At 41.4% G+C, this 27,553-nt stretch overlaps 1 protein-coding gene across 1 annotated transcript; it reads right to left on the bottom strand.

Annotated features, from left to right (window-relative positions):
• Window positions 1–900: 900 nt before the first annotated feature.
• CXHXorf66 (chromosome X CXorf66 homolog) lies at window positions 901–11,278 on the bottom strand. Its single transcript, XM_011740851.2, has 3 exons — window positions 11,144–11,278; window positions 3,714–3,867; window positions 901–1,912 (listed from the first exon to the last, which is right to left on the bottom strand). Exons 1-3 carry the CDS (start codon window positions 11,229–11,231, stop codon window positions 1,069–1,071), a joined length of 1,086 nt encoding a protein of 361 aa, XP_011739153.1. The 5' UTR covers window positions 11,232–11,278; the 3' UTR covers window positions 901–1,068.
• Between the last annotated feature and the right edge of the window lie 16,275 nt (window positions 11,279–27,553).

The following is a 27,553-nucleotide window of genomic DNA, read 5'->3' as shown; positions in this document are numbered from 1 at the left end:
TTATAAACAACCAAAATTTATTGCTCACAATTCTGGAGGTTAGGAAGTTCAGATCAAGGCACCAGAATATTCAGTGAGGGCTGACTCTATGATGTGTAAGTGGGGTCTTTTCACTGTGTCCTCACATTGTGGAAGGGGTGAACTCTAGTCTCTTCAGCCCCTTATAAAGGATTAGTACCCTTATATAGGGCTGAAGGGTACTCACATGACCTAACTACCTCCCAAAACCTCCACCTCCTGATACCATCACATAGGGGATTAGGTGTCAACACATCAATTTGCGGGGAACACAAACATTTAGTCCATAGCACAGAGCTATTTCCAACAAGCACTGGGCATGACAGAAAGAGTCTTTTTTCTGTCATGAAACTGTGAGGACTGCACATAAACATTAAAAAGTAATTGGATTGAGACTTCAGTTGAGAGCTAATTCTAGGGAAGGAAGTCTAGGGTACCCATATTGCAATTTCTTTTTTTTTTTTTCTTTTGAGATGGAGTTTTGCTCTGTTACCCAGGCTGGAGGGCAGCTGCTCAATCTCGGCTCACTGCAACCTCCGCCTCCTGGACTCAAGCGATTCTCCTGCCTCAGCCTCTCGAGTAGCTGGGATTACAGACACCCGCCACCACGCCTGACTAATTTTTGTAATTTTAGTAGAGACGAGATTTTGCCATGTTGGCCAGGCTGGTCTCGAACTTCTGACCTCAGGTGATCTGCCTGCCTCAGCCTCCCAGAGTGCTAGGATTACAGGCGTGAGCCACCACACCAGGCCCCATCTTGCAATTTCTTTCTAGGTTTGTATGAGTGTATGTTTATGGTTCTTATCCAAGTGACCAGGTCTAAGTAAGAGACATCAAAAGATCCTTGTGCCCCCTAAAATGAAATAATAATTACAATAGTAATTTATGTCATGTATTTTATTGATATTTTTAAAATAAATTGCCTCCAAGACAGATTGGACTGATCTTGATAGTGATTTTTCCCTCTGCTGGTTTCTTAAGGGATGATGAGCATAAAATAGTTGGTATAAGTTTGCTCTTTCACACTTGGATTTTATTTTTGTTGAGCTCCTAATCATTTAGGGTTACTTCAGAGGTGACTTGATTGTACCCTCTGTCGCACGTAATGATTATATCTTTATCACTGTCATCCTCACTGTAATAACTCATCATATCACTGTCATTCACGTGATCATCGTATGCATTGTTCCTGGAATGTAACTCACGAAAGGACCTGGGAGAGGACTTGACTTTGCTTGAAACATATAGGTTTTGAGTGTTTTTCTCCTTTGCCTCAGAAATATCATTGACCAAAGGCTTATAAGTTTTGGAAACAAGATGTTTTTTCTTGTAGGATTGACAAGTTTCGGCTACTTTAGAGTTGGATAATAAGGCTGCCCTGCCTCGACTCACTGACCTTTTTGGATTAAAATGTTTGGGAGGCTTAGCCAATTCCTTTAGACTGAATGGCTCGGATGGTGACATTTCATTTTGTGGATGAGATGAACAAAGTGGCTTGGATAGCCGAGGTGGCCTGACTGGCTTATCTGAACTGGCTAGATTACACGCATAGTCTAGCTTACGTGATTTTTCTGGACTGCCTGTTCTATGTGCCTTTTCCAGGTGAGATGACTTGCATAATTTTTTTGAGCGTGATGACCTGGATGACCTTTTTGGCTTTGATGGCCTAGTTAACTTTCCTGCGCTGTTTGGTATGGATGGCTTTTGTAGACTTGAGGGCCTGATTAATTTTTCTGTACTGGATGGTGTGGATGACCTTTCTGGACTTGAGGAATCAGATAACTTGTCTACAGTGGATAGCATGGGTTGTGTTTCAGGACTGCATTGACTGGCTGTCTTGGCTTCATTGCATGATGTTTTGGATGACTTGGCTGCTATACCTTTTTTCTTGACCCTGAAAGTATAGAAAATTTGGAGTATATGATTTAAAACAAAAGACACCTGTTATTATTATCAGAGAACATATGGTACTGTCAGCTTAGACCTGTGGTCTTTTTGGGACTTTAATATGAAAACTGAACACAGTAAGAATTGGAGTGTGATGGCTGGGCATGGTGGTTCACACCTGTAATCCCACACTTTGGGAGGCCAAGGTGGGCAGATCACTTGAGGCCAAGAGTTCGGGACCAGGCTGGCCAACATGGTGAAACTCCATCTCTACTAAAAATATAAAAATTAGCCTGGTGTGGTGGTGCACGCCTGTAGTCCCCAGCTACTCGGGAGGCTGAGGCAGGAGAATCGCTTGAACCTGGGAGGCGGAGGTTGCAGTGAGCCAAGATGATGCCATTGCACTCCAGCCTGGGTGACAGAGTGAGACTCTGTCTCAAAAACAAACAAACAAACAAAACCACAAAAACAGAATTGGAGAGTGGTGAAAGCCACAACTAAGGTTATAAATATGAACTCTTGTTTAATGCTTTTTCTTTTTCTTTTTTTTTTTTTTTTTTGACACGGAGTCTCGCTCTATTGCCCAGGCTGGAGTGCAGTGGCCGGATCTCAGCTCACTGCAAGCTCCGCCTCCCGGGTTCACGCCATTCTCCTGCCTCAGCCTCCCGTATGCTTTTTCTTAAGAGCATTTTACTATTTAACCACATTAGATAACTGTATAATCCACATATAGAATTACACAAAGTTGTTTCAAATCTACTGTAAAAAGAGAGAAACACACACACACACACACAGAGAGAGAGAGAGAGAATGAACCTCACTTATTTCAGAATTAAACTTTTTATTAAAAAGTCACAAATTGATAATGTATCACAAGAAAAAAACTATAGAAAAAGTCATTGTTTTGTATCATATTTACAACACCAAGTTATCTGTGCATATTTCAAATCATAACATTCCTCTGAAACTAAAGAATACAGTACTGGTACCACATTTTAGTCACCAGTCTTTGGAATGGAATATTTTTAGGGAACTAGTATATAAAAGGCAGGCATTGAGATCATGAGAGTAACAACAGTGAATAATTTTTTCGTGCGATTAAATCTTAAAATGGTAGATTATCCAAAATGTTTTATTGTCTTTGAAAAACAGAGACCCAGCCGGGCGTGGTGGCTCAAGCCTGTAATCCCAGCACTTTGGGAGGCCGAGACGGGCGGATCACGAGGTCAGGAGATCAAGACCATCCTGGCTAACACGGTGAAACTCCGTCTCTACTAAAAAATACAAAATACTAGCCGGGCGAGGTGGCGGGCGCCTGTAGTCCCAGCTACTCGGGAGGCTGAGGCAGGAGAATGGCGGGAACCCGGGAGGCGGAGCTTGTAGTGAGCTGAGATCTGGCCACTGCACTCCAGCCTAGGCGACAGAGCGAGACTCTGTCTCAAAAAAAAAAAAAAAAAAAAAAAAAGAAAGAAAAACAGAGACCCAATTCCCTCTCTCTTTCTCTTCATTCTCCCACTCTTATTTGGATATTCATGCCCTCTTTTCCTATATTGAATTTATAATGCAATTAATATCCTGGAGTTCAGCTGAATCCTGAACAAGAGACACTTTGACTAAAGTTAATAATGTACTAGAGAATATTTAAGAGTTGATATAATTTAAGTGAAAATATTCACCTACAAAAGGTTGGTAGCTCTTCAGAAGTCTAAAGTTAATATTAAGTAACCTGAACAATGAAACCTCCACTATATGTACACACACACACACACACACACCTTGCACTCTTAATTCAAAGGAGTAAAACTTACATTCCTGCTTTGGATGCATCATCACTCAAACAGTTATAATGGAGATAACAAAAACAGATAAAGACAAAAACCATGATGATAATACCGACTAAAATAAGTAGATTTCTTCTAAGGTAGTTCAATTTTGTCTGCATTGATTCAACAGGTTTATCTCCTGCAAAGAGATTGTATAATCAGAGAAGGTGTTAGGTAACCAAGTTTTTTTTTTTTTTTTTACATTGATAGTGGTTTGATAGTGTAGATCGAAATAACATTTCTTCATCAATTATTTTTTAAACCTGATTAATTGTACCACTATTATGTTTTTACCTCATGGATCCAGCCAGTCTAGAAGCTAAATCTGGGAGGCATCACTGACTAATCCATACCATTACCTGGGTTATCCCTGAATCTTGGCTTGCTTATCACATTACCCAGGTTTTTGAATCTGTGTGTGTATGTCTTGCATGTATAAGTGTACTTGAGCGTCAATGTGTGTGTGAATGTGTGTAATTGAAAAGAGATGTGACAAAAACAAACCCTTGTTAAAAACCTACTATATGCTGGAGATCTGGCAAGATGACCACATAGGAACAGCTCTGGTCTGCAGCTCCCAGCGAGACCAAGGCAGAAGGCGGGTGGTTTCTGCATTTCCAACTGAGGTACCCGGTTCATCTCACTGGGACTGCTTAGGGGTACCCAGTTCATCTCATTGGGACTACAATGGGTGTAGCCCAAGGAGGGTGAGCAGAAGCAGGGTGGGGCGTTGCCTCACCCGGGAAGTGCAAGGAGCCAGGGGACTCCCTCCCCCAGCCAAAGGAAGCCGTGAGGGACTGTATTATCTAGCCCAGATACTACGCTTTTCCCATGGTTTTGGCAATCCACAGACCAGGAGATTCTCTCGTGTCCCTACAACACCAGGGCCCTGGGTTTCAAGCACAAAACTGGGTGGCTATTTGCACAGACACAGAGCTAAATGTAGCAGTTTTGTTGTTGTCGTTGTTGTTGTTTTTCCCCCGAGTGGCACCTGGAAGCCCAGTGAGACAGAACCGTTCACTCTCCTGGAAAGGGGGTTGAAGCCAGGGAGCCATGTGGTCTCACTCAGCAGATCCGACTCCCATGGAGCCCAGCAAGCTAAGATTCACTGGCTTGAAATTCTTGATGCCAGCACAGCAGTCTGAAGTAGACCTGGGATGATGGAGCTTGGTGGTGGGAGGGGTGTCCACCATTACTGAGGCTTCAGTAGGCAGTTTTCCCCCTGACAGTGCTAAGGAGGCCAGGAAGTTCGGACTGGGTGGAACTCACCACAGTGCTGCAAAGCAACTGTGGCCAGACTGCCTCTCTAGGTTCCTCCTCACTGGGCAAGGTATCTCTGAAAGAAACGCAACAGCCCCAGTCAGAGGCTTACAGATAAAACTCCCACTTCCCTGGGACAGAGCACCTGGGAGAATGGGTGGCTGTGGGTGCAGTTGCAGTGGATTTAAACGTTCCTGCCTGCCGGCTCTGAAGAGAGCAGTGGATTCTGACAAGGAGGATTCTTCCAGCACAGCACTCAAGCTCTGCTAAGAGACAGACTGCCTCCTCAAGTGGGTTCCTGACCCCCGTGCCTCCTGGATGGAGAGACCTGCCAGCAGGGGTCGACAGACACCTCATACAGGAGAGCTCTGGCTGGCATCAGGCTTGTGCCCCTCTGGGACAAAGATTCCAGAGGAAGGAGCAGGCAGCAATCTTTACTGTTCTGCAGCCTCCACTGATGATACCCAGGCAAATAGGGTCTGGAGTGGACCTCCAGCAAGCTGCAGCAGACCTGCAGAAGAGGGGCCTGACTGTTAGAAGAAAAACTAAAAACAGAAAGCAGTAACATCAACATCAAAAAGGACCCCCACACAAAAACCCCATCCAAAGGTCATTAGCCTCAAAGATCAAAGACAGATAAATCCACGAAGATGAGGAAAACCCAGTCCCAAAATGCTGAAAATTCCAAAAACCAGAATGTATTTTCTCCTCCAAATGATCACAACTCCTCTGCAGCAAGGGCACAAAACTGGACAAAGAATGAGTTTGATGAATTGACAGAAGTAGACTTCAGAAGGTGGGTAATAACAAACTCCTCTGAGCTAAAGAAGCACGTTCTAACCAAATGCAAGGAAGTTAAGAACATTGATAAAAGATTACAGAAATGGCTAACTAGAGTAACCCATTTAGAGAAGAACATAAATGACCTGATGGAGGTGAAAAACACAGTATGAGAACTTCAGATGCATATACAAGTATCAATAGCCAAATCAATCAAGCAGAAAAAAGGATATCAGAGATTGAAGATCAACTTACTGAAATAAGGTGTGAAGACATGATTAGAGAAAAAAGAATAAAAAACAAAATGAACAAAGCCTCCAAGAAATATGGGACTATGTGAAAAGACCAAACCTATGATTGATTGGTGTACCTGAAAGTGACAGGGAGAATGGAACCAAGTTGGAAAACACACTTCAGGATATTATCCAGGAGAACTTCCCCAACCTAGCGAGACAGGCCAACTTTCAAATTCAGAATATACAAAGAACACTACTAAGATATTCCTGGAGAAGAGCAACCCCAAGACACATAATCATCAGATTCTCCAAGGTTGAAACGAAGGAAAAAATGTTAAGCACAGCCAGAGAGAAAGGTCAGATTACCTACAAAGGGAAGCCCATCAGACTAACAGAGGATCTCTCTGCAGAAGCTCTACAAGCCAGAAGAGAGTGGGGGCCAATATTCAACATTCTTAGGGAAAAGAATTTTCAACTCAGAATTTTATATCGGCCAAACTAAGTTTCATAAATGAAGGAGAAATAAAATCCTTTCTAGACAAGAAAGGATTTTTGTCTTTTGTCAAAATATTTGTCAAATACTGAGGGATTTTTGTCACCACCAGGCCTGCCTTACAAGAGCTCCTGAAGGAAGCACTAAATATGGAAAGCAAAAATCAGTACCAGTCACTGCAAAAACACACCAAAATATAAAGATCAATGACACTGTGAAGAAACTGCATCAACTAATGTGGAAAATAACCAGTTAGCATCATAATGACAGGATCAAATTCACACATAATAATATTAACCTTCAATGTAAATGAACTAAATACTCCAATTAAAAGACATAGACTGGCAAATTGGATAAAGAGTCAAGACTCATCAGTATGCTGTATTCAGGAGACCCATCACACGTGGAAAGACACACATAGGCTCAAAATAGAGGGATGGAGGAATATTTACCAAGTGAGTAGAAAGCCAAAAAAAGCAAGGGTTGCAATCCTAGCCTCTGAAAAAATGAACTTTAAACCAACAAAGATCAAAAAAGACAAAGAAGGGCATTACATAAGGGTAAAGGTATCAATGCAACAAGAAGAGCTAAGTATCCTAAATAGATAAGCACCCAATACAGAAGCACTCAGATTCATACAACAAACTCTTAGACACCTACAAAGACATTTACACTCCCACACAGTAATAGTGGGAAACTTTAACATCCCACTGTCAATATTAGACAGATCAAGGAGACAGAAAATTAACAAGGATATTCACAACTTGAACTCAGCTCTGGACCAAGTGGACCTAATAGAACTCTCCAACCCAAATCAACAGAATATACATTCTTCTCAGCACCACATAGCACTTATTCTAAAACCAACCACGTGATTGGAAGTAAAACACTCCTTAGCAAATGCAAAAGAACAGAAATCATAACAAACAGTCTTTCAGATCATGGTGCAATCAAATTAGAACTCAGGATTAAGAAACTCACTCAAAACCACACAACTACATGGAAACTGAACAACCTGCTCCTGAATGTACATAACAAAATTAAGTCAGAAATAAAGAAGTTCTTTGAAACTGTGAGATCAAAGAGACAATGTACCAGAATCTCTGGGACACAGCTAATACAGTGTTAAGTGGGAAATTTATAGCACTAAATGCCCACATCAGAAAGCAGGAAAGATCTGAAACTGACACCCTAATATCACAATGAAAAAAACTAGAGAAGCAAGAGCAAACAAATTCAAAAGCCAGCAGAAGACAAGAAATAACTAAGATCAAAGCAGAACTGAAGGAGATAGACACACAAAAAACCCTTCAAAAAGAAAATCAATGAATCCAGGAGCTGGTTTATTGAAAATATTAATAAAATAGACCACTAGCCAGACTAATAAAGAAGAAAAGAGAGAAGAATCAAATAGACACAATAAAAAATAATAAAGGGGATATCACCACTGATCCCACAGAAATACAAACTACCATCAGATAATAGTATAAACACCTTTACACAAATAAACTAGAAAATCTAGAAGAAATGGAAAAATTCCTGGACACACACATTCTCCCAAGACTAAACTAGGAAGAAGTCAAGTCCCTGAATAGACCAATAACAAGTTCTGAAATTGAGGCAGTAATTAATAGCCTACCAACCAAAAAAAGCCCAGGACCAGACAATTCACAGCCAAATTCTACCAGAGATACAAATAGGAGCTGGTACCATTTCTTCTGAAACTATTTTAAACAATAGAAAAAGAGGGACTCCTCCTTAACTCGTTTTATGAGACCAGCATCATCCTGATATGAAAACCTGGCAGAGACACAACAAAAAAAGAAAAATTCAGGCCAATATCCTTGATGAACATCGATGTGAAAATCCTCAATAAAATACTGGCAAACTGAATCCAGCAGCACATCAAATAGCTTATCCACCATGATCAAGTTGGCTTCATCCCTGGGATGCAAGGCTGGTTCAACATACGCAAATCAATAAATGTAATCTATCACATAAACAGAACCAATTACAAAAACCACATGATTATCTCAATAGATACAGCAAAGGCCTTTGATAAAATTCAACACCCCTTCATGCTAAAAACTCTCAATAAACTAGGTATTGATGGAACATAACTCAAAATAATAAGAGCTATTTATGACAAACCCATAGCCAATATCATACTGAATGGGCAAAAGCTGGAAGCATTTCCTTTGAAAACCTGCACAAGACAAGGATGCCCTCTCACCACTCCTATTCAACATAGTATTGGAAGTTCTGGCCAGGGCAATCGGGCAAGAGAAAGAAATAAAGGGTATTCAGATAGAAAGAGAGGAAGTCAAATTGTCTCTGTTTGCAGATGATGTAATTGTATTTTAGAAAATCCCATCATCTCAGCCCAAAATATCCTTAAGCTGATAAGCAAATTCAGCAAAGTCTCAGGATACAAAATCAATTTGCAAAAATCACAAGGATTCATATACACCAATAATAGATAAGCAGAGAGTCAAATAATGAGTGAACTCCCATTCATAATTGCTACAAAGAGAATTAAATACCTAGGAATACAACTTACAAGGGATGTAAAGGAACTCTTCAAGGAGAACTACAAACCACTGCTCAAGGAAATAAGAGAGGTCACAAACAAATGGAAAAACATTCCACACTCATGGATAGGAAGAATCAATATCGTGAAAATGCCCATACTGCCTGAAGTAATTTATAGATTCAATGCTATTCCCATCAAGCTACCACTGACTTTCTTCCCAGAATTAGAAAAAACTACTTTAAATTTCATATGGAACCAAAAAAGAGTCTGTAGAGCAAAGACAATCCTAAGCAAAAAGAACAAAGCTGGATGCATCACTCTACCTTACTTCAAACTGTACTACGAGGTTACAGTAACCAAAACAGTATGGTGCTGGTACCAAAACAGACATACAGACCAAAAGAACAAAACAGAGGCCTCAGAAATGACACCACACATTTAAAACCATCTGATCTTTGACAAACCTGACAAAAACAATGGGGAAAGGATTCCCTATTTAATAAATCATGCTGGCAAAACTGGCTAGCCATATGCAGAAAACAAAAACTGGATCCCTTTTTTACACCTTATTCAAAAATTAACTCAAGATGGATTAAAGACTTAAATGTAAAACCTAAAACCATAAAAACCCTAGAAGAAAACCTAGGCAATACTATTCAGGACATAGGCATGGGCAAAGACTTCATGACTCAAACACCAAAAGCAATGGCAACAAAAGCCAAAATTGACAAATGGGATCTAATTAAACTAAAGAGCTTCTGCACAGCAAAATAAACTATCATCAGAGTGAATAGGCAACCTACAGAATGGGAGAAAATTTTTGCAATTTATCCATCTGACAGAGGGCTAATATCCAGAATCTACAAGGAACTTAAACAAATTTACAAGAAAAAGCAAATGACCCCATCAAAAAGTTGGCGAAGGATATGAACAGACACCTCTCAAAAGAAGACATTTATGGGGTCAACGAACATATGAAAAAAAGTTCATCATCACTGGTCATTAGAGAAATGCAAATCAAAACCACAATGAGATACCATCTCATGCTAGTTAAAATGGTGATCATTAAAAAGTCTGGAAATAGCAGATGCTGATGAAGGGAGGAGAAATAGGAACGCTTTTACACTGTTGATTGGAGTGTAAATTAGTTCAACCATTGTGGAAGACAGTGTGGCGATTCCTCTAGGATCTAGAACCAGAAATACCATTTGACCCAGCAATCCCATTACTGGGTATATACCCAAAGGATTATAAATCATTCTACTGTAAAGACGCATACACATGTATGTTTGCTGCAGCACTATTTACAATAGCAAAGACCTGGAACCAACCCAAATGCCCATCAATGATAGACTGGATTAAGGAAATGTGGCACATATACACCATGGAATACTATGCAGCCATAAAAAGGAATGAGTTCATGTCCTCTGCAGGGACATGGGTGAAACTGGAAACCATCATTCTCAGCAAACTAACAGAGGAACAGAAAACCAAACTCTTCATGTTCTCACTCATAAGTGGCAGTTGAACAATGAGAACACATGGACACAAGGAGGGGAACATCACACACTGGGCCTGCTGTGGGGGTGGGGGGCAAGGGAAGGGAGAGGATTAGGACAAATGCCTAATGCATGCAGGGCTTAAAACCTAGATGACGGGCTGATAGGTGTAGCAAACCACCATGGCACATGTATACATATGTAACAAACCTGCACATTCTGCACATGTATCCCAGAACTTAAATTAAAAAACCCAAAAAACAAAAAACAAAACACAAAAAACCCCTACTATATGTTAAGTCCCTTGACAGATTCATTTATATAGTATTAGCTAGTTTGGTGGGGACGGGTTGGTATATTGAGTGGGTAAGGGTGGTAAAGGAGGACCATAAGTCTGTCATCTTGACGCTTATATTTTGCTTAAGTTTTTTACACAGAAGTAGAAATATCAGCTGTTGTATTAGAAATTCTTGAAGACCTACTAATGTTAACACTGCTAAAAGCAACAGCAAAGTAACAGCAGATTTCTTAAATACAGCTGGCTTTTCTAATTAAATACTTTAATGTATACTATAACAGATCATAATTTACAAGTTTTAAGGTTAGGCACCTACCTGTAGTAGAAGATCCATTCGTTTGGTTTGTAGTCATACAATTATTTGTCCAAATGGACAGAAGTAGGACACAAATAACAAGATTCATGTCCGCAACTTGGTTCAAATGATTCGTCTACTAATTCTCAAGGTAACTACAGAATTTATGTGGTTCAGAGTGTTCTAGGCATTTATGACATCATTACCATTGTGTGTCATACTCTGACAACATAATCTCACCATGGGGAAGCATAAGCTTCTGTATACAAATTTTACCAGGTGACTTTTTTTTTTGAGACAGAGTTTGGCTCAGGCTGGAGTGCAATGGCATCATCTTGGCTCACTGCAACCTCCACCTCCCGGGTTCAAGGCATGGTGGCTCACAGCTGTAATCCCAGCACTTTGGGAAGCAGAGGTGGGCGGATCACTTGAGGTCAGGAGTTCAAGACCAGTCTGGCCAACATGGTAAAACCCCATCTGTATTAAAATGCAAAAATTAGCTGGGTGTGGTGGTGGGCACCTGTAATCACAGCTACTTGGGAGGCTGAGGGAGGAGAATCACTTGAACCTGGGAGGTGGAGTTTGCAGTGAGCCTAGATTCCACCACTGCACTCCAGCCTGGGCGACAGAGTGAGACTCCATCTCACAAAAAGAAAAAAAAAATTCGAAACAAGAAAATTGAGGCATTATTAATTAGAGAAGGAAGTATTTGGAGAAGGTAAGGGAAAATGGGATAGATTTCCTAGGGAAGCAATACTGGGGCTGAGTTCTGAAAGGTAAGTAGGAGTGAATTATCAGGAAAGCAAAGAGAAGAATATTCTAAGTGGAGGAGGCACATGTGCCGAGGCACATGTGCCAAGGCACTGTGATGGAAGGAAGGGTGGCACGTTGGAGAAACCAGAAGAACGTAAGAGAGTTGAAGAATAATGGGGAAGCACAGAAGAGCTTTGGGTTGTTTGTTTGTTTTTGAGACAGGGTCTTGCTCTGTTGTCCAGGCTGAAGTGAAGTGACACCATCTTGGTTCACTGCGGCCTCCACCTCCTGGATTCAAGTGATTCTCATGTCTCAGCCTCCCAAGTAGCTGGGATTACAGGCTTATGCCACCATGCCCGGCTAATTTTTTTTTTTTTCTTGTATTTTTAGTAGAGATAGGGTTTCACCATTTTGGCCAGGCTGGTCTCGAACTCCTGGCCTTTGGTGATTTGCCCACCTTGGCCTCCCAAAGTGTTGGAATTGCAGGCGTGAGCCACCAGCCTGGCCCACAGGAGAGTTTTTAGCTAAGGATTGACATGTTAAGGTCTGTGTTTTAGAAAAAGCACTCTGGCTGTAATATGGGGAACAGATTGGAGAGGCACAAGTGGAAGAAAGTAGTAAGACAATTAGGAGGATATTACAGCAGTCTGAGAGAGAGAGAATGGTGGCTTAAAGCAGAGTAGTAGTGGGGAAGATAAAGAAAAATGGACCAAAGCCAGGTGCAGTTGCTCATGCCTGTAATCTGAGCACTTTGGGAGGTCGAGGGGGACGGATCACCTGAGGTGAGGAGTTTGAGACCAGCCTGGGCAACACAGTGAAACCCCATCTCTACTAACAATACAAAAATTAGTCAGGCATGGTAGTGCATGCGTGTGATCCCAGGTACTTGGGAGGCTAAGGCAGGAGAATCACTTGAACTCGGGAGGTGGAGGTTGCAGTGAGCCAAGATCGTGCCACTGCACTCCAGCCTGGGCAAACGAGTAAGATTTCATGTCAAAAACAAAACAAACAAACAAACAAAAACAAAAACCACCACCACCACCAACAAACAAAAAAAGAAGAGAGGTAACGAGGATGATTCATTCATTCAACAAATAAGTACTGAATGTCTATTATGTGACAAGAAACTTTGGGTTCAACGGTGAACATTCACGTAGACGTAGTCCTTGCCTTCAAGTTCAAAATCTAAAGAGGGTAGGCAGACATATACATAAGCAATCAGTAGGCAGTGTGGGTGTGTACTGTCATGCAGGCTATGGCCAGGGAGCATGTACCACCACTGGAGCACACTAAAGGAGCATCTATTCAGAATGGCAACTCCTGGAGGAGATTGCCCTTAAGCTGAGGTGGGGTTTGTTTGTGTTTAAAACATGAGTATAACTTCCTTGAATCTAAAAAGGAGGGAAAGAAAATTGCATTGCAGACAGAGAAGTCAATATGTGCAAAGCATGGTTGAGGGAACTTCATTTCCATATGGCCAAAATGAAGAACGTCCAGGAGTGGAGGTGGGGGGTGGGGGTGAATTTAAGGCTAGAGTGGGTCAGCAGGGGTCAGATTACTAAAAGGGTATGTGTTAAAGGGTGTTCTTTATTTCAATTTCCTCATCTGTTAAAATAAGTAGAAAAGAGGCCAGGTGCAGTGGCTCACATCTGTAATCTCAGCACTTTGGGAGGCCGAGGAGGGTAGATCACTGGAGGTCAGGAGTTTGAGACCAGCCTGGTCAACATGGTAAAACCCTCTCTCTATTAACAATACAAAAATTAGCCAGATATGGTGGCACGTGCCTGTAGTTCCAGCTACTCAAAAGGCTGAGGCACGAGAATCACTTAAACCCAGGAGGTGGAGGTTGCAGTGAGCCGAGATTGCGTCACTTAAACCCAGGAGGTGGAGGTTGCAGTGAGCCGAGATTGCGCCACTGCACTCCAGCCTGGGCAACAGAGCAAGACTCTGTCTCAAAAAATAAAATAAAGTAAAATAAAGAGTAAAAAAGAAATGAAAGAACGTGTCCTATAAAGGTGACAGTCTTTGAAATTATGCATTTGGGGCCATTGGAATAGAATAAAATTAAATATTAATTGGAAAACTCCCAGCCTGGCCAATATTGTGAAACCCCCTCTCTACCATAAAAAAATACAAAAATTAGCCGGGCATAGTGGCAGGCGCCTGTAATCCCAGCTACTCAGGAGGCTGACACAGGACAATCACTTGAACCTGGGAGGCAGAGGTTGCAGTGAGCTTAGATGGTGCCACTGCACTGCTGCCTGGGTGACAGAGCAAGACTCCAACTTAAAAAAATTTAAAAACCAAAAAAAAAATACAACTCAGTTTTACCCTGAAGGTCTAAATAATCCTGCTCATACTTTTTAACTGTATAAAGATCAGAAAATGTTATTCTATTGCTTTTGAATAAGCTGCTTTTGAAAATTTGAATAGGGCTTATAAAGTAAAAGAATTGATCTGTCACCTTTTTTAAAAAAAGAAATCAGGTTTTTGTTTTTGTTTTTGTTTTTTTCCCCTAGTGATGGATACATGCTAGACAAATATCTTAAAGCCAGCATTTCAGAAACAGCTTCCAAATTAATTTGAACATTAACTTCATATTCGCAATGGTTACAAAAACACTTTAGTTTCTTTGGCTTTAACATAGATTTATATGATTTTATTTCATTTGCAAGTTTACATGACTAGCATGTTAGTAATAATAGATGTCACTCAGAAATTCTAGGTATTATTTTGATAAAAAATTGTGCATAATAAGTACACTATAAAGCCCCATTTCTTGCTTCATATTTGTTGTTGTTATTGTTTTGATTGTTGCCAGGACTAGAGTAAAACCCAGTGAGATATTTGCCTCTAGTACAAAATTTAAGGGGTGCTGCAAAATTCAGTAATCAAATAAGATTTTAATGTGATGCTTAAAAATCAAAATTAATGCCAAAAACCTACGACCAACAAAATATTGAACATTTAAATAAAGACAGGATCTGATTCTGCACTTGCATGAGCCTGTCCCACTCCCCTCACCCTAATCCCAGCTCTGCATCTTGAGCCTGCAGGGCCATATTTATTCTTTTCCATTTTAAAAAGCAGAGGGGAAGGGTCCAAGGACTCAGCCAGGTGCTTAACAGGGCTGTGTCCCCAAGACCCCTAGAAATCTCACTAGGTCATTTCCCCCAGAGAGCTGCTCCTGGGCCCTTGTGTAATGATTCTTGGTGAAGAATGGCTGCTCCTGGTTTCTCTCTCCTTGGTTCTCCAGAGATTAACCTGTACCACTTTTCTGATTTCCGCCATTGTATTTGATTATCTTGCTCCCAGTGTCTGGCTGGCATTATATCTAGAGGAATCAGTAGTAGGAAAAGCTCCTAAACTCTTCTCAGCACCCACATGGCAAGTTCGAACCCTTATTCTCATCCAGGTGAGAGGGAGGAACGTTTCTGGGGTTGCCACCTTGGGGAATTTCTACTGCCCTCCTCTGGACCTCAATTGACAGTGCAGTTCCACCTTGGGCCTTCAACTTTTTCCCCCATTTGATTTTTTTAATTAAAAAAAAATATACACCAACCTGGCTAATACGGTGAAACCCCGTCTCTACTAAAAAATACAAAAAACTAGCCGGGTGAGGTGGCGGGCGCCTGTAGTCCCAGCTACTCGGGAGGCTGAGGCAGGAGAATGGCGTAGACCCGGGAGGCGGAGCTTGCAGTGAGCTGAGATGCGGCCACTGCGCTCCAGCCTGGGCGACAGAGCAAGACTCCGTCTCAAAAAAAAAAAAAAAAAAAAAAAAAATATATATATATATATATATATATATATATATATACCTTATAAAAATTTTAAATCACACAGAGGTATTTCAGACTTCCTTTATCCCTTGAGATCTTCTGACCCCGTTAAAATTGCTTTAAATATTCCTTACTCACAGCTTGCGAAGATGCCTGAAATCTTCATCTCTATGTTTATTTGCACTTTAAAATTGCATTAGGAATATATTAATATTAACCCATTCTCATTATGAAAAATACACAAGACAGACATATACAGAATAAAACGTTATATACTCTTTTCCTTCCCCACTCCACCCTATCCCCATTCTGGAGACAATGACACAAAAATTTCATGTGCATCTCTCAGATCTCTTTCTACATATTTATGTACATATCTATGTACATGATGCACGCCCATACTACATATAAATGGGAACATTCTGTAAGTATTCCTTTTCAGGATTAAAAAAAATCACACAACTATTCATATGCTGATATTCAGAGCAGTATTAGTCACAATAGCTAAAAGGTAGAAACAACCTAAATGTCCATCAACAGATAAATGGATAAACAAAATGTGGTATATGCATACGACGGAAAAATATTTAGCCTTAAAAAGAAAGGGAATTCCAATACATAATACAACATGAATGAACCCTGAAAACATTATGCTAAGAAATAAGCTACATATTGTATGATTCCGCTTATATGAGGTACTTAGAGTGGTCAAATTCATAGAGACAGAAAGTAGAATGGTGGTTACCAGGGGCTGGGCAGAGTGGGGAATGGGGAATTATTGTTTAATGGGGACAGAGGTACAGTTTGGGATGATGGAAAACTTCTGGATATGGATGTGATGATAGCTGTACAGCAACGTGAATCTGCTTGATGCCACTGAAGTGTACACTCAAAGAGGGTTAACATGGTAAATTTTATGTTATATTAATTTTCTATAATAAAAATATAAAAAAATACATAACTCTTAAACCATTTCCTTGTAAAAAAAAAAAAAAAAGGTCAGACGTGGCTGGGCACAGTGGCTCACACCTGTAATCCCAGCCCTTTGGGAGGCCAAGGAGAGTGGATCGTCTGAGGTCAGGAGTTTGAGACCAGCCTGGCCAACATGGTGAAACCTCCTCTTTACTAAAAATGCAAAAATTAGCCGGGCATGTTGGCAGGCGCCTGTAATCCCAGCTACTTGGGAGTCTGAGGCAGGAGAATTGCTTGAATCTGGGAGGTTGTGGTTGCAGTGAGCCGAGATCATGCCGCTTCACTCCAGCCTGGGCAACAGAGTGAGACTCTGTCTCAAAAAAAAAAAAAAAAAAAAAAGTTAGATGTAAACATTTATAAGGCAAAACATGACTGACACCCTTGACCACCCTCCATCCCATTCTTCTTTCCCGAGGTAATGGCTGATATATGTCCCTTGAGTTCTTTTTCTTTGCATTTACATATATTACAGAGCATAGATCTGAAGCCAAAATTGGTTGAAATCCTGGCTCCACCATTTACTAGCTGGCTGACCCTTGGACAAGTTCATGTCCAAGTTCTGTACTTTAAGATCCACATCTGGGCCAGGCACGGTGGTTCATGCCTCTAATCCCAGCAGTTTGGGAGGCCAAGGCAGGTATATCATTTGAGGTCAGGAGTTCAAGGCCAGCCTGGCCAACATGGTAAAACCCCGCCTCTACAAAAAATACAAAAATTAGCCGGGCGTGGTGGTGGGCGCCTGTAGTCCCAGTTACTGGGGAGGCTGAGGCAGGAGAATCGCTTGAACCTGGGAGGCAGAGGTTGCAGTGAGCTGAGATCATGCCACTGCACTCCAGCCTGGGTGACAGAGCAAGACTCCATCTCAAAACAAAACAAAACAAAAAATCTACATCTGTAAGAAGAATAATAGAATCTTCTGCATGGATGGAACTGGAGATCATTATGTTAAGTGAAATAACCCAGGTACAGAAAGACAAATGTCTCATGTTCTCACTCATATATAGGAGCTAAAAAGTTGATCTTATGGAGGTAGGGAGTAGAATGATAGTTTCCAGAGGCTCAGAAGGATGTGTGTGTGTGGTGGCGAGGATAGGAGGGTGATAAACACAGGTTGGTTAATGGGTACAAATATATACTTAGGAAGAAGGAATAAGTTCTAGTGTACAATAGCATAAACAGGTGACTATGGTTGACAACAACATATTGTATATTTCAAAATAGCTAGAAGAGAAGATTTGAAATGTTCCTAATACAAATAAATCATGAATGTTTGAGGTGATGGATCTCCTAAATACCCTGAATTGGTCATTACACATTGTATGCATGTGTCAAAATTGATCGCATGTACCCTTATAAATATGTACAATTATGATGTATCCAAAAAGTTTAAGGAAAAAAATAATAGAAGCTTCTAAATGGAGATACAATGAGGATTAAATTAAAGAATGCATGTATGACACTTAGCACAATACCTAGCGTATAATAAGTAGTCAAGAGGGGCCAGGCGCAGTGGCTCACGCCTGTAATCTCAGCACTTTGGGTGGCCGAGTCAGGTGGATCACCTGAGGTCAGGAGCTCAAGACTAGCCTGGTCAACATGGTGAAATCCCGTCTCTACTAAAAATACAAAAATTAGCTGGGCATGGTGGCAGGCACCTGTAGTCCCAGCTACTCGGGAGGCTGAGGCAGGAGAATGGCTTGAACCTAGGAGGTGGAGGTTGCAGTGAGCTGAGATTGCACTATTGCACTCCACCCTGGTTAACAAAAGCAAAAGTCCGTCTCGAAAAAATAAAAAAATAAATAAATACGTGGTCAAGAAATATTATTATTATTGGATATAGTACCCACTTTTAAAGAGTCAATAAAGTAGGCCAGCAGATAATACCTATGATGTTGATATCAGGAGTCAGGGACTGAAGGGAATTTGAGACTAGGGGCCACAAAGAGAAGCAGAAGAGTCCCCAAATGGAAAGTGAGTGGTTGCCAATCAAATCTATTGTTTAACTTTATGCAACAAAAAGTAGAAGAGATATAAGAACACATAGATAGAAGCACAGTTATACTACACAACTTTCAGCACAAGATAAATCAAGCAAATGCAAAATTATTAAGGAGGTAGAATATATAAATAATATAAAATATAATCAGTAGGGTTGATCATATATACATATATATGGAACTTTACAGTCCTTTTCTTTTTCACAGGCATAATGAATTGTTTTTTCTTCTTGGGGGCAGGAAATCTATTATTTTAGAAAACCACTTCTTTCCACCTCAACCAAATGGTCCTGATAAGAACTAACAATCATAGTATCCCTCTCTCCTGGCCACAAGGGTGGGCATGTGGCTCAGGCTAGACCAGTAATAGGTTCCCATCTCTGACCACGGTGATTGGTTTATAGTTGGGCATGTGACTCAGGACAGGCTAATCAGAAGTTTTCCCTGAAGATTTTTCAAACAATCTGGGCTAAGAAATTCCTTTACCACCAGCGGCGGTAAACCTGGAAAAGATGTCCAAAGGTGCCTGTGACACAGCCCCTGATGGCAGGAGTGAGCTAATTAGAAAGGATAAAAGTGGATGGGTGTGGTGGCTCATGTTTGTAATCCCAGCACTTTGGGAGGCTGAGGCAGGCAGATCTCTTGAGTTTAGGAGTTTGAGGCCAGCCTGGCCAACATGGTGAAACCCCGTCTGTACTAAAAATACAAAAATTAGCTGGGCATGGTAGTGCACGCCTATAATCCCAGCTACTTGGGAGGCTGAGGCTGGAGAGTTGTTTGAACCCAGGAGGCAGAGGTTGCAGTGAGCCGAGATCACGCCACTGCACTCCAGCCTAGGCCACAGAGCGAGATTCTGTCTCAAAATAAACAAACAAAGAATAAAAGTGACATAAAGAGAAACAAAGATGAAAGATGGAGAGTCTTCCAAGGAGGGTTACAATTCCTGTTTTCCTACAGCCATCTGCATTGCTGCCCTTCTAGTGGTTTGATTATATGTATTAATATATTCCTTCTTTTTGATTCACTGGTTAGAATTTGCTTTGTGTCATTTTCAACCACAAGAGCCCTAACGAATACAAATTGATGTGATGTGTGTATATAAACAACACGATAATAGCACAGAGGCCCCTGAGCCATTAATTCAGATTGATGGGTCAAAGCCAGGCCCAGCATACTTGTTCTTGGTACTGCAGCCCCCAGCCACACCTCTGTAGCACAGGGGATGCTGCTGAGGTAGAATGAGTCTGACACCCACGTTCACTGGAATGTTAAATGCTCCCTTGCCAGCAGTTACCAACACATCTCCTCTTTGCAGGCATGGACATTTCTGGTGAGAAGGCTGTTAACAGCGTCCCCTCTTACATCTCTGTGCATAGACCTCCCTGCCAGTGCAAAGGCATGTGTATTCTTACCTGCACACATTCACAACATGCGTACACATGAGCGCCCTCCAGGGTCTTCACACATGCACGTATATGCATGAGCTCTCAGGTGGAACATGTAGGAAGCATCTGTAGTACTAGAAATTGTGTTTTGTTTATTTTTAAATCACATATGCCATATGCCTGTTAATGTGCTCTAGTCATTACCACGTAAAGAATGAATAGCTGGTTTGCTCTGAACTGTCGTCCAGCCTCAATTTATTCAGTGACTGTTATTAATGAAATTGTAATAGGTTGCTTTCGGGAAGGTTTTAACCATCCTCTAAAGGACAGCTTGACATTCTAGTATCCATTTCACACTTCTTTGCCTATTCTGCCATCGTGTGGGCAAGGAACACAAACATCAAGGTGTTAACGACCCAAGGATGCATTTAAAAGGGGCTCTAATGATTATTATTTTTTCTTTTCTCCAGGGGTAGAGGAAAAGTGGGAAGGACACGGGGAGAAAACACAAGTCCCCTCGCACCACCCTGTAAAAAGGCTGACTACTTTCTTTTTTTTTTTTTTTTATTTTGAGACAAAGTCTGACTCTGTTGCCCAAGCTGGAGTGCATTGGCACGATCTCCGTTCACTGCAAACTCTGCCTCCCTGGTTCAAGCGATTCTCCTGCCTCAGCCTCCCGAGTAGCTGGGATTACAGGCGCCAGCCACCACACCTGGCTAATTTTTATATTTTTAGTAGAGAAGGGGTTTCACCATGTTGGCCAGGCTCGAATTCCTGACCTCAGGTGATCCACCTGCCTCGGCCTCCCAAAGTGCTGGGATTGATTACAGGCGTGAGCCACCGCACCTGGCCAAAAGCTGACTACTTTTACTAAATCTTTACAAGGAGTTCAGGTTGGAGGGTTTGCTCATCGGGATGCAGTGTCCCTCAGAGGAACTAGCGCATATTAGCACCACCGTGTGCCAGGCATGGAATTCTCGCAGCAATCCCTTGGGTGGAGGCCAGCTGGGTAAGCATTATCATTGCATTATCATCTTCCTCTTACAGATGAGCCTACTGAGACCCAGAATGGCTAAGTATCATGCCTAAATTCCCACAGGTAGTAAGTGGCAAAGCCAGGAGGTTTTGAAAATAAACTGGGAATATAAACGGAAACTATAAAAAAAATTTCATTAGAAAACTATGTACAAAGAAATACAAATTACAGGAATACAATGGCACACAAGGCTATATATAAATGTCTTATGAAGCTCAATAATAAAACCAATACTTATGAATGCACCAACTAACTTAAGGAAACAGCACCACCAATGCCACTGAATCTCCTTGTGTGCTCCTCTCTGACCCTATCCTCTTGTCTCCTTGCCCTGAGATAGCCACTAATCTTTTTTTTTCATTCCCTTGATTTTCATTAATGTTTTATTCCAAAAGTATATGTGTTTAGTTAGTTTTGCTTTGTTCTGAAACGTATAAAAGTGGAAAGAGATTTTACGTTTCTCCTGTGACTTGCTTTATTCACTCAAAGTTGCTCCTGAGATTCATCCATGTTTTTTGGTGTACTTGAGGCTCTTTTTTTTTTTCGTTGTACTTTAAGTTCTAGGGTACATGTGCACAACATGCAGGCTTGTTACATATGTATACATGTGCCATGTTGGTGTGCTGCACCCATTAACTCGTCATTTACATTAGGTATATCTCCTAATGCTATCCCTCCCCCCTCCCCACTCCCCACAACAGGCCCCGGTGTGTGATGATCCCCTTCCTGTGTCCAAGTGATCTCATTGTTCAGTTCCCACCTATGAGTGAGAACATGCGGTATTTGGTTTTCTGTTCTTGTGATAGTTTGCTGAGAATGATGGTTTCCTCCAACTGCATCCATGTCCCTACAAAGGACACAAACTCATCCTTTTTTATAGCTGCATAGCATTCCATGGTGTACATGTGCCACATTTTCTTAATCCAGTCTGTCACTGATGGACATTTGGGTTGATTCCAAGTCTTTGCTCTTGTGAGTAGTGCCACAATAAACATACGTGTGCATGTGTCTTTATAGCAGCATGATTTATAATCCTTTGGGTATATTCCCAGTAATGGGATGGCTGGGTCAAATGGTATTTCTAGTTCTAGATCCTTGAGGAATTGCCACACTGTTTTCCACAATGGTTGAACTAGTTTACAGTCCCATCAACAGTGTAAAAGTGTTCCTATTTCTCCACATCCTCTCCAGCACCTGTTGAGTTAGGGAGGATTCCCTCTTTTTCTATTGATTGGAATAGTTTCAGAAGGAATGGAGGAACTCCTCCTTGTACCTCTGGTAGAATTTGGCTGTGAATCTGTCTGGTCCTGGACTTTTTTTGGTTGGTAGGCTATTAATTATTGCCTCAATTTCAGAGCCTGCTATTGGTCAATTCAGGGATTCAACTTCTTCCTGGTTTAGTCTTGGGAGAGTGTAAATGTCCAGGAAATTATCCATTTCTCCTAGGTTTTCTAGTTTATTTGTATAGAGCTGTTTATAGTATTCTCTGATGGTAGTTTGTATTTCTGTGGGGTCTGTGGTGATATCACCTTTATCATTTTTTATTGCATCTGTTTGATTCTTCTCTCTTTTCTTCTTTATTAGTCTTGCTAGCGGTCTATCAATTTTGGTGATCTTTTCAAAAAATCAACTCCTGGATTCATTGATTTTTTGGAGGGTGTTTTGCGTCTCTATCTCCTTCAGCTCTGCTCTGATCTTAGTTATTTCTTGCCTTCTGCTAGCTTTTGAATGTGTTTGCTCTTGCTTCTCTAGTTCTTTTAATTGTGATGTTAGGGTGTCAATTTTAGATCTTTCCTGCTTTCTTTTGTGGGCATTTAGTGCTATAAATTTCCCTCTACACACTGCTTTAAATGGGTCCCAGAGATTCTTGTATATTGTACTTTTGTTCTCATTGGTTTCAAAGAACATCTTTATTTCTGCCTTCATTTCGTTATGTACCCAGTAGTCATTCAGGAGCAGGTTGTTCAGTTTCCATGTAGTTGTGCGGTTTTGAGTGAGTTTCTTAATCCTGAGTTCTAGTTTGTTTGCACTGTAGTCTGAGAGACAGTTTGTTATAATTTCTGTTCTTGTACATTTGCTGAGGAGTGCTTCACTTCCAACTATGTGGTCAATTTTGGAATAAGTGCGATGTGGTGCTTAGAAGAATGTATATTCTATTGATTTGGCGTGGAGAGTTCTGTAGATGTCTATTAGGTCTGCTTGGTGCAGAGTTGAGTTCAATTCCTGGATATCCTTGTTAACTTTCTGTCTTGTTGATCTGTCTAATGTTGACAGTGGGGTGTTAAAGTCTCCCATTATTATTGTATGGCAGTCTAAGTCTCTTTGTAAGTCTCTAAGGACTTGCTTTATGAATCTGTGTGCTCCTGTATTGGGTGCATATATATTTAGGATAGTTAGCTCTTCCTGATGAATTAATCCCTTTACCATTGTGTAATGGCCTTTTGGTCTTTTTTGATCTTTGATGGTTTAAAGTCTGTTTTATCAGAGACTAGGATTGCACCCATGCTTTTTTTTGTTTTCCATTTGCTTGGTAGATCTTTCTCCATCCTTTTATTTTGATCCTATGTGTGTCTCTGCATGTGAGATGGGTCTCCTGAATACAGCAAACTGATGGGTCTTGACTCTTTATCCAATTTGCCAGTCTGTGTCTTTTAATTGGACCATTTAGTCCATTTACATTTAAGGTTAATATTGTTATGTGTGAACTTGATCCTGTCATTATGATATTAACTGGTTATTTTGCTCGCTAGTTGATGCAGTTTCTTCCTAGCATCGATGGACTTTACATTTTCACATGTTTTTGCGATGGCTGGTACCGGTTGTTCCTTTCCATGTTTAGTGCTTCCTTCAGGATCTCTTGTAGGGCAGGCCTGGTGGTGACAAAATCTCTAAGCATTTGCTTGTCTGTAAAGGATTTTATTTCTCCTTATGAAATTTGATTTGGCTGGATATGAAATTCTGGGTTGAAAATTCTGTTCTTTAAGAATGTTGAATATTGGCCCCCACTCTCTTCTGGCTTGGAGAGTTGCTGCTGAGAGATCTGCTGTTAGTCTGCTGGGCCTTCCTTTGTGTGTAACCCGACCTTTCTCTCTGGCTGCCCTTAAGATTTTTTCCTTCATTTCAACTTTGGTGAATCTGACAATTATGTGTCTTGGAGTTGCTCTTCTCGAGGAGTATCTTTGTGGCGTTCTCTGTATTTCCTGAATTTGGATGTTGGCCTGCCTTACTAGGTTGGGGAAGTTCTCCTGGATGATATCCTGCAGAGTGTTTTCCACCTTGGTTCCATTTTCCCCGTCACTTTCAGGCACACCAATCAGGCATAGATTTGGTCTTTTCACATAATCCCATACTTCTTGGATGCTTTGTTCATTTCTTTTTACTCTTTTTTCTCTACACTTCTCTTCTCGCTTCATTTCACTCATTTGATCTTCAATCGCTGATACTCTTTCTTCCAGTTGGTCGAGTTGGTTACTGAAGCTTGTGCATTTGTCACATAGTTCTTGTGCTATGGTTTTCATCTCTGTCAGTTCTTTTAAGGTCTTCCCTGCATTGATTATTCTAGTTATCCATTCATCCATTCTTTTTTCAGGGTTTTTAGTTTCTTTGCGCTGGTTACGTAGTTCCTCTTTTAGCTCTGAGAAGTTTGATCAACTGAAGCCTTCTTCTCTCAATTCGTCAAAGTCATTCTCCATCCAGTTTTGTTCCGTTGCTGGCGATGTGCTACATTCCTTTGGAGGGGAAGATGCACTCTGATGTTTTGAATTTCCAGCTTTTCTGCACTGTTTTTTTCCCCATCTTTGTGGTTTTATCTGCCTTTGTTCTTTGATGATGGTGACGTACTGATGGGGTTTTGGTGTGGGTGTCCTTTCTGTTTGTTAGTTTTCCTTCTAACAGTCAAGACCCTCAGCTGTAGGTCTGTTGGAGTTTGCCTGAGGTCCACTCCAGACCCTGTTTGCGTGGGTATCAGCAGCAGAGGCTGCAGAAGATAGAATATTGCTGAACAGCAAGTGTTGCTGTCTGATTCTTGCTCTGGAAGCTTCGTCTCAGGGGTGTACCCCACTGTGTGAGGTGTGAAGTGTCGGTCTGCACCTAGTGGGGGATGTCTCCCAGTTAGGCTACTCAGGGGTCAGGAACCCACTTGAGCAGGCAGTCTGTCCCTTCTCAGATCTCAACCTCCATGCTGGGAGATCCACTGCTCTCTTCAAAGCTGTCAGACAGGGGCATTTACCTCTGCCGAGGTTTCTGCTGCTTTTTGTTTAGCTATGACCTGTCCCCAGAGGAGGAGTCTACAGAGGCAGGCCTCCTTGAGCTGTAGTGGGCTCCACCCAATTCGAGCTTCCCAGCGGCTTTGTTTACCTACTTAAGCCTCAGCAATGGCGGGCGCCCCTCCCCCAGCCTCACTGCCGCCTTGCAGTTAGATCTCAGACTGCTGTGCTAGCAATGAGGGAGGCTCTGTGGGCATGGGACCCTCTGGGCCAGGTTTGGGATATAATCTCCTGGTGTGCTTTTTGCTAAGACCCTTGGTAAAGCACAGTATTAGGGTGGGAGTTACCCAGTTTTCCAGGTGTTGTGTGTCTCACTTTCCTTTGGCTAGGAAAAGGAATTCCCTTCCCCCTTGCACTTCCCAGGTGAGGCGATACCTTGCCCTGCTTCAGCTCTCGCTGGTTGGGCTGCATCCGTGGACCAGCGCCAACTGTCCTACACGCCCAAGTGAGATGAACCTGGTACCTCAGTTGAAAATGCAGAAATCACCCGTCTTCTGTGTCACTTACTCTGGGAGCTGGAGGCTGGAGCTATTCCTATTCAGCCATCTTGGGTACGTCCCCTGCGATTCTTTTTTCACCAATGTATGGAATTCTATTCTATTCCAATTTCGCCAATGTATAGAATTCTGTATAGAATTCTAGTACATGTCACATGCCAGAATGTACTCATTCATTTACCTGTTGATAGACACTTGGCTTGTTTCCAGTTTTTCACAATTACATGCAATGCTGCTATAAATGCTCATGTACATGACTTGTAGGACATGGTGTTAAGAGTTTCTCTAGGGAATATGCATGGAAACAAATGGCCGCATTATAGTGAATACAAATGTTCAACTTTTACAAAGCAATCTAATATCCTTTTCCAAAATGGTTGTATCATATCCATTTATGTTCCTACTGGAGTGTATGGGAGTTTCCATTGGTTTACATCCTTTGCTACCATTTGAAGTTGCCAGAACTTTAAATTTTGGCCAAACTAATGAAGTTAAAATGGCATGCCATTGTAGGTTTCTAGGAGTTTGTCAAATTTTTTAAAGTTTTCAAATTTATTGGCATTAAGTTGCATCAGTTGATGGGGCAGAGAGAGAGCATTCCAGGTTGGGGGAACCACTTGGGAAAGGGTTCTAAGTCAGGTCAGAGGTTGGTGCGTGTAAGGAACAGAAAAAAAGCCAGCATAGATGTTGCATAATGAGTTCACCTCTGCCTTAGGCAGCTAACCTCTCGGTACCTCACATTTTACCTGACTTTACCTACAGCATCTGCCAGACCTTACCTGCTGGACCTGACTGCTTCTGAACAGCTCTCAAGTATTACACCATATTATATGGTGAAATTGTGTTTTAATTTTAACCAGATGGATTCAAACTAGTTCTTATGTTTTTTATCTTTTATCAGATAGCTTTCACATTTGGATGAACTTCCAAAAGCTTATTTCAAAATATCTTTCTGACCATTGCATCACAGGTCCACTGTCAAATCCTCTTTGATCATCAAACAACTTTAAATTTGCTTTGTGAAATGTATTTAGGCTCTCATATAGAGTTCTGAAAGACATGTGAGAATACATTTTCAGGAATTTATTTTAGAGCAAAAAATCAGCTTCCATTTCTTTGGCCTAGAACAAGGAGAGAACCTGTTAACTAGGCAACTGTGAATTACGATTATCTTTGTTCTTTGGGAGATTTTACTGCTGGTCGAGTGAGTCTGAAAGTCTAACTCAGGTTTTGCCCATTGGTTTGCAACATACAGACAATAAAAACAAAACCCAAGATAAGAATTAATAATTATGAAGTAAGTGAAATTTGCCTTTGGCCCTCTGTGGTAGCTAGATTCTGACGATGGCCCCCAGGGAACCACATGACCTGGTATTTGCACCCTTGTGTAATCTCTGCCCACATTAAATATGGGCTGACCTGTGACTGGTGTTAACTAATAGAATGCTGTAGAAGGGACACCGTGTCAGTTCTAGATCTAGCCTTTAAGAGGACTGGCAGTTTCTGCTTCCTATCTCTTGGAATACTCACTTTTGGGAACCCTGAGCCACTGTGTAAAATGTCTAGCCACTCTTCTGCAGAGAACACAGGGAGAGGTCATGTGGAGGGTAGAGGCTTTGAGACCATATGGAGAGACATAGCAGTCCAGCTGTACCAGTGTCCCAGTCAAGCCTTCAGATGACTCCAGCCTCAGCTATCATGTGACTGCAACTGTAGGAGGGCTCCCAAGAGAGACAAGCAGAGCTTC

Source organism: Macaca nemestrina, chromosome X (assembly GCF_043159975.1).
Source record: "Macaca nemestrina isolate mMacNem1 chromosome X, mMacNem.hap1, whole genome shotgun sequence".
NCBI classification, from domain to species: Eukaryota; Metazoa; Chordata; class Mammalia; order Primates; family Cercopithecidae; genus Macaca; species Macaca nemestrina.
The sequence above is the reverse complement of the archived record's forward strand: the minus strand, read 5'-3'. Positions and strand labels throughout refer to the sequence as shown.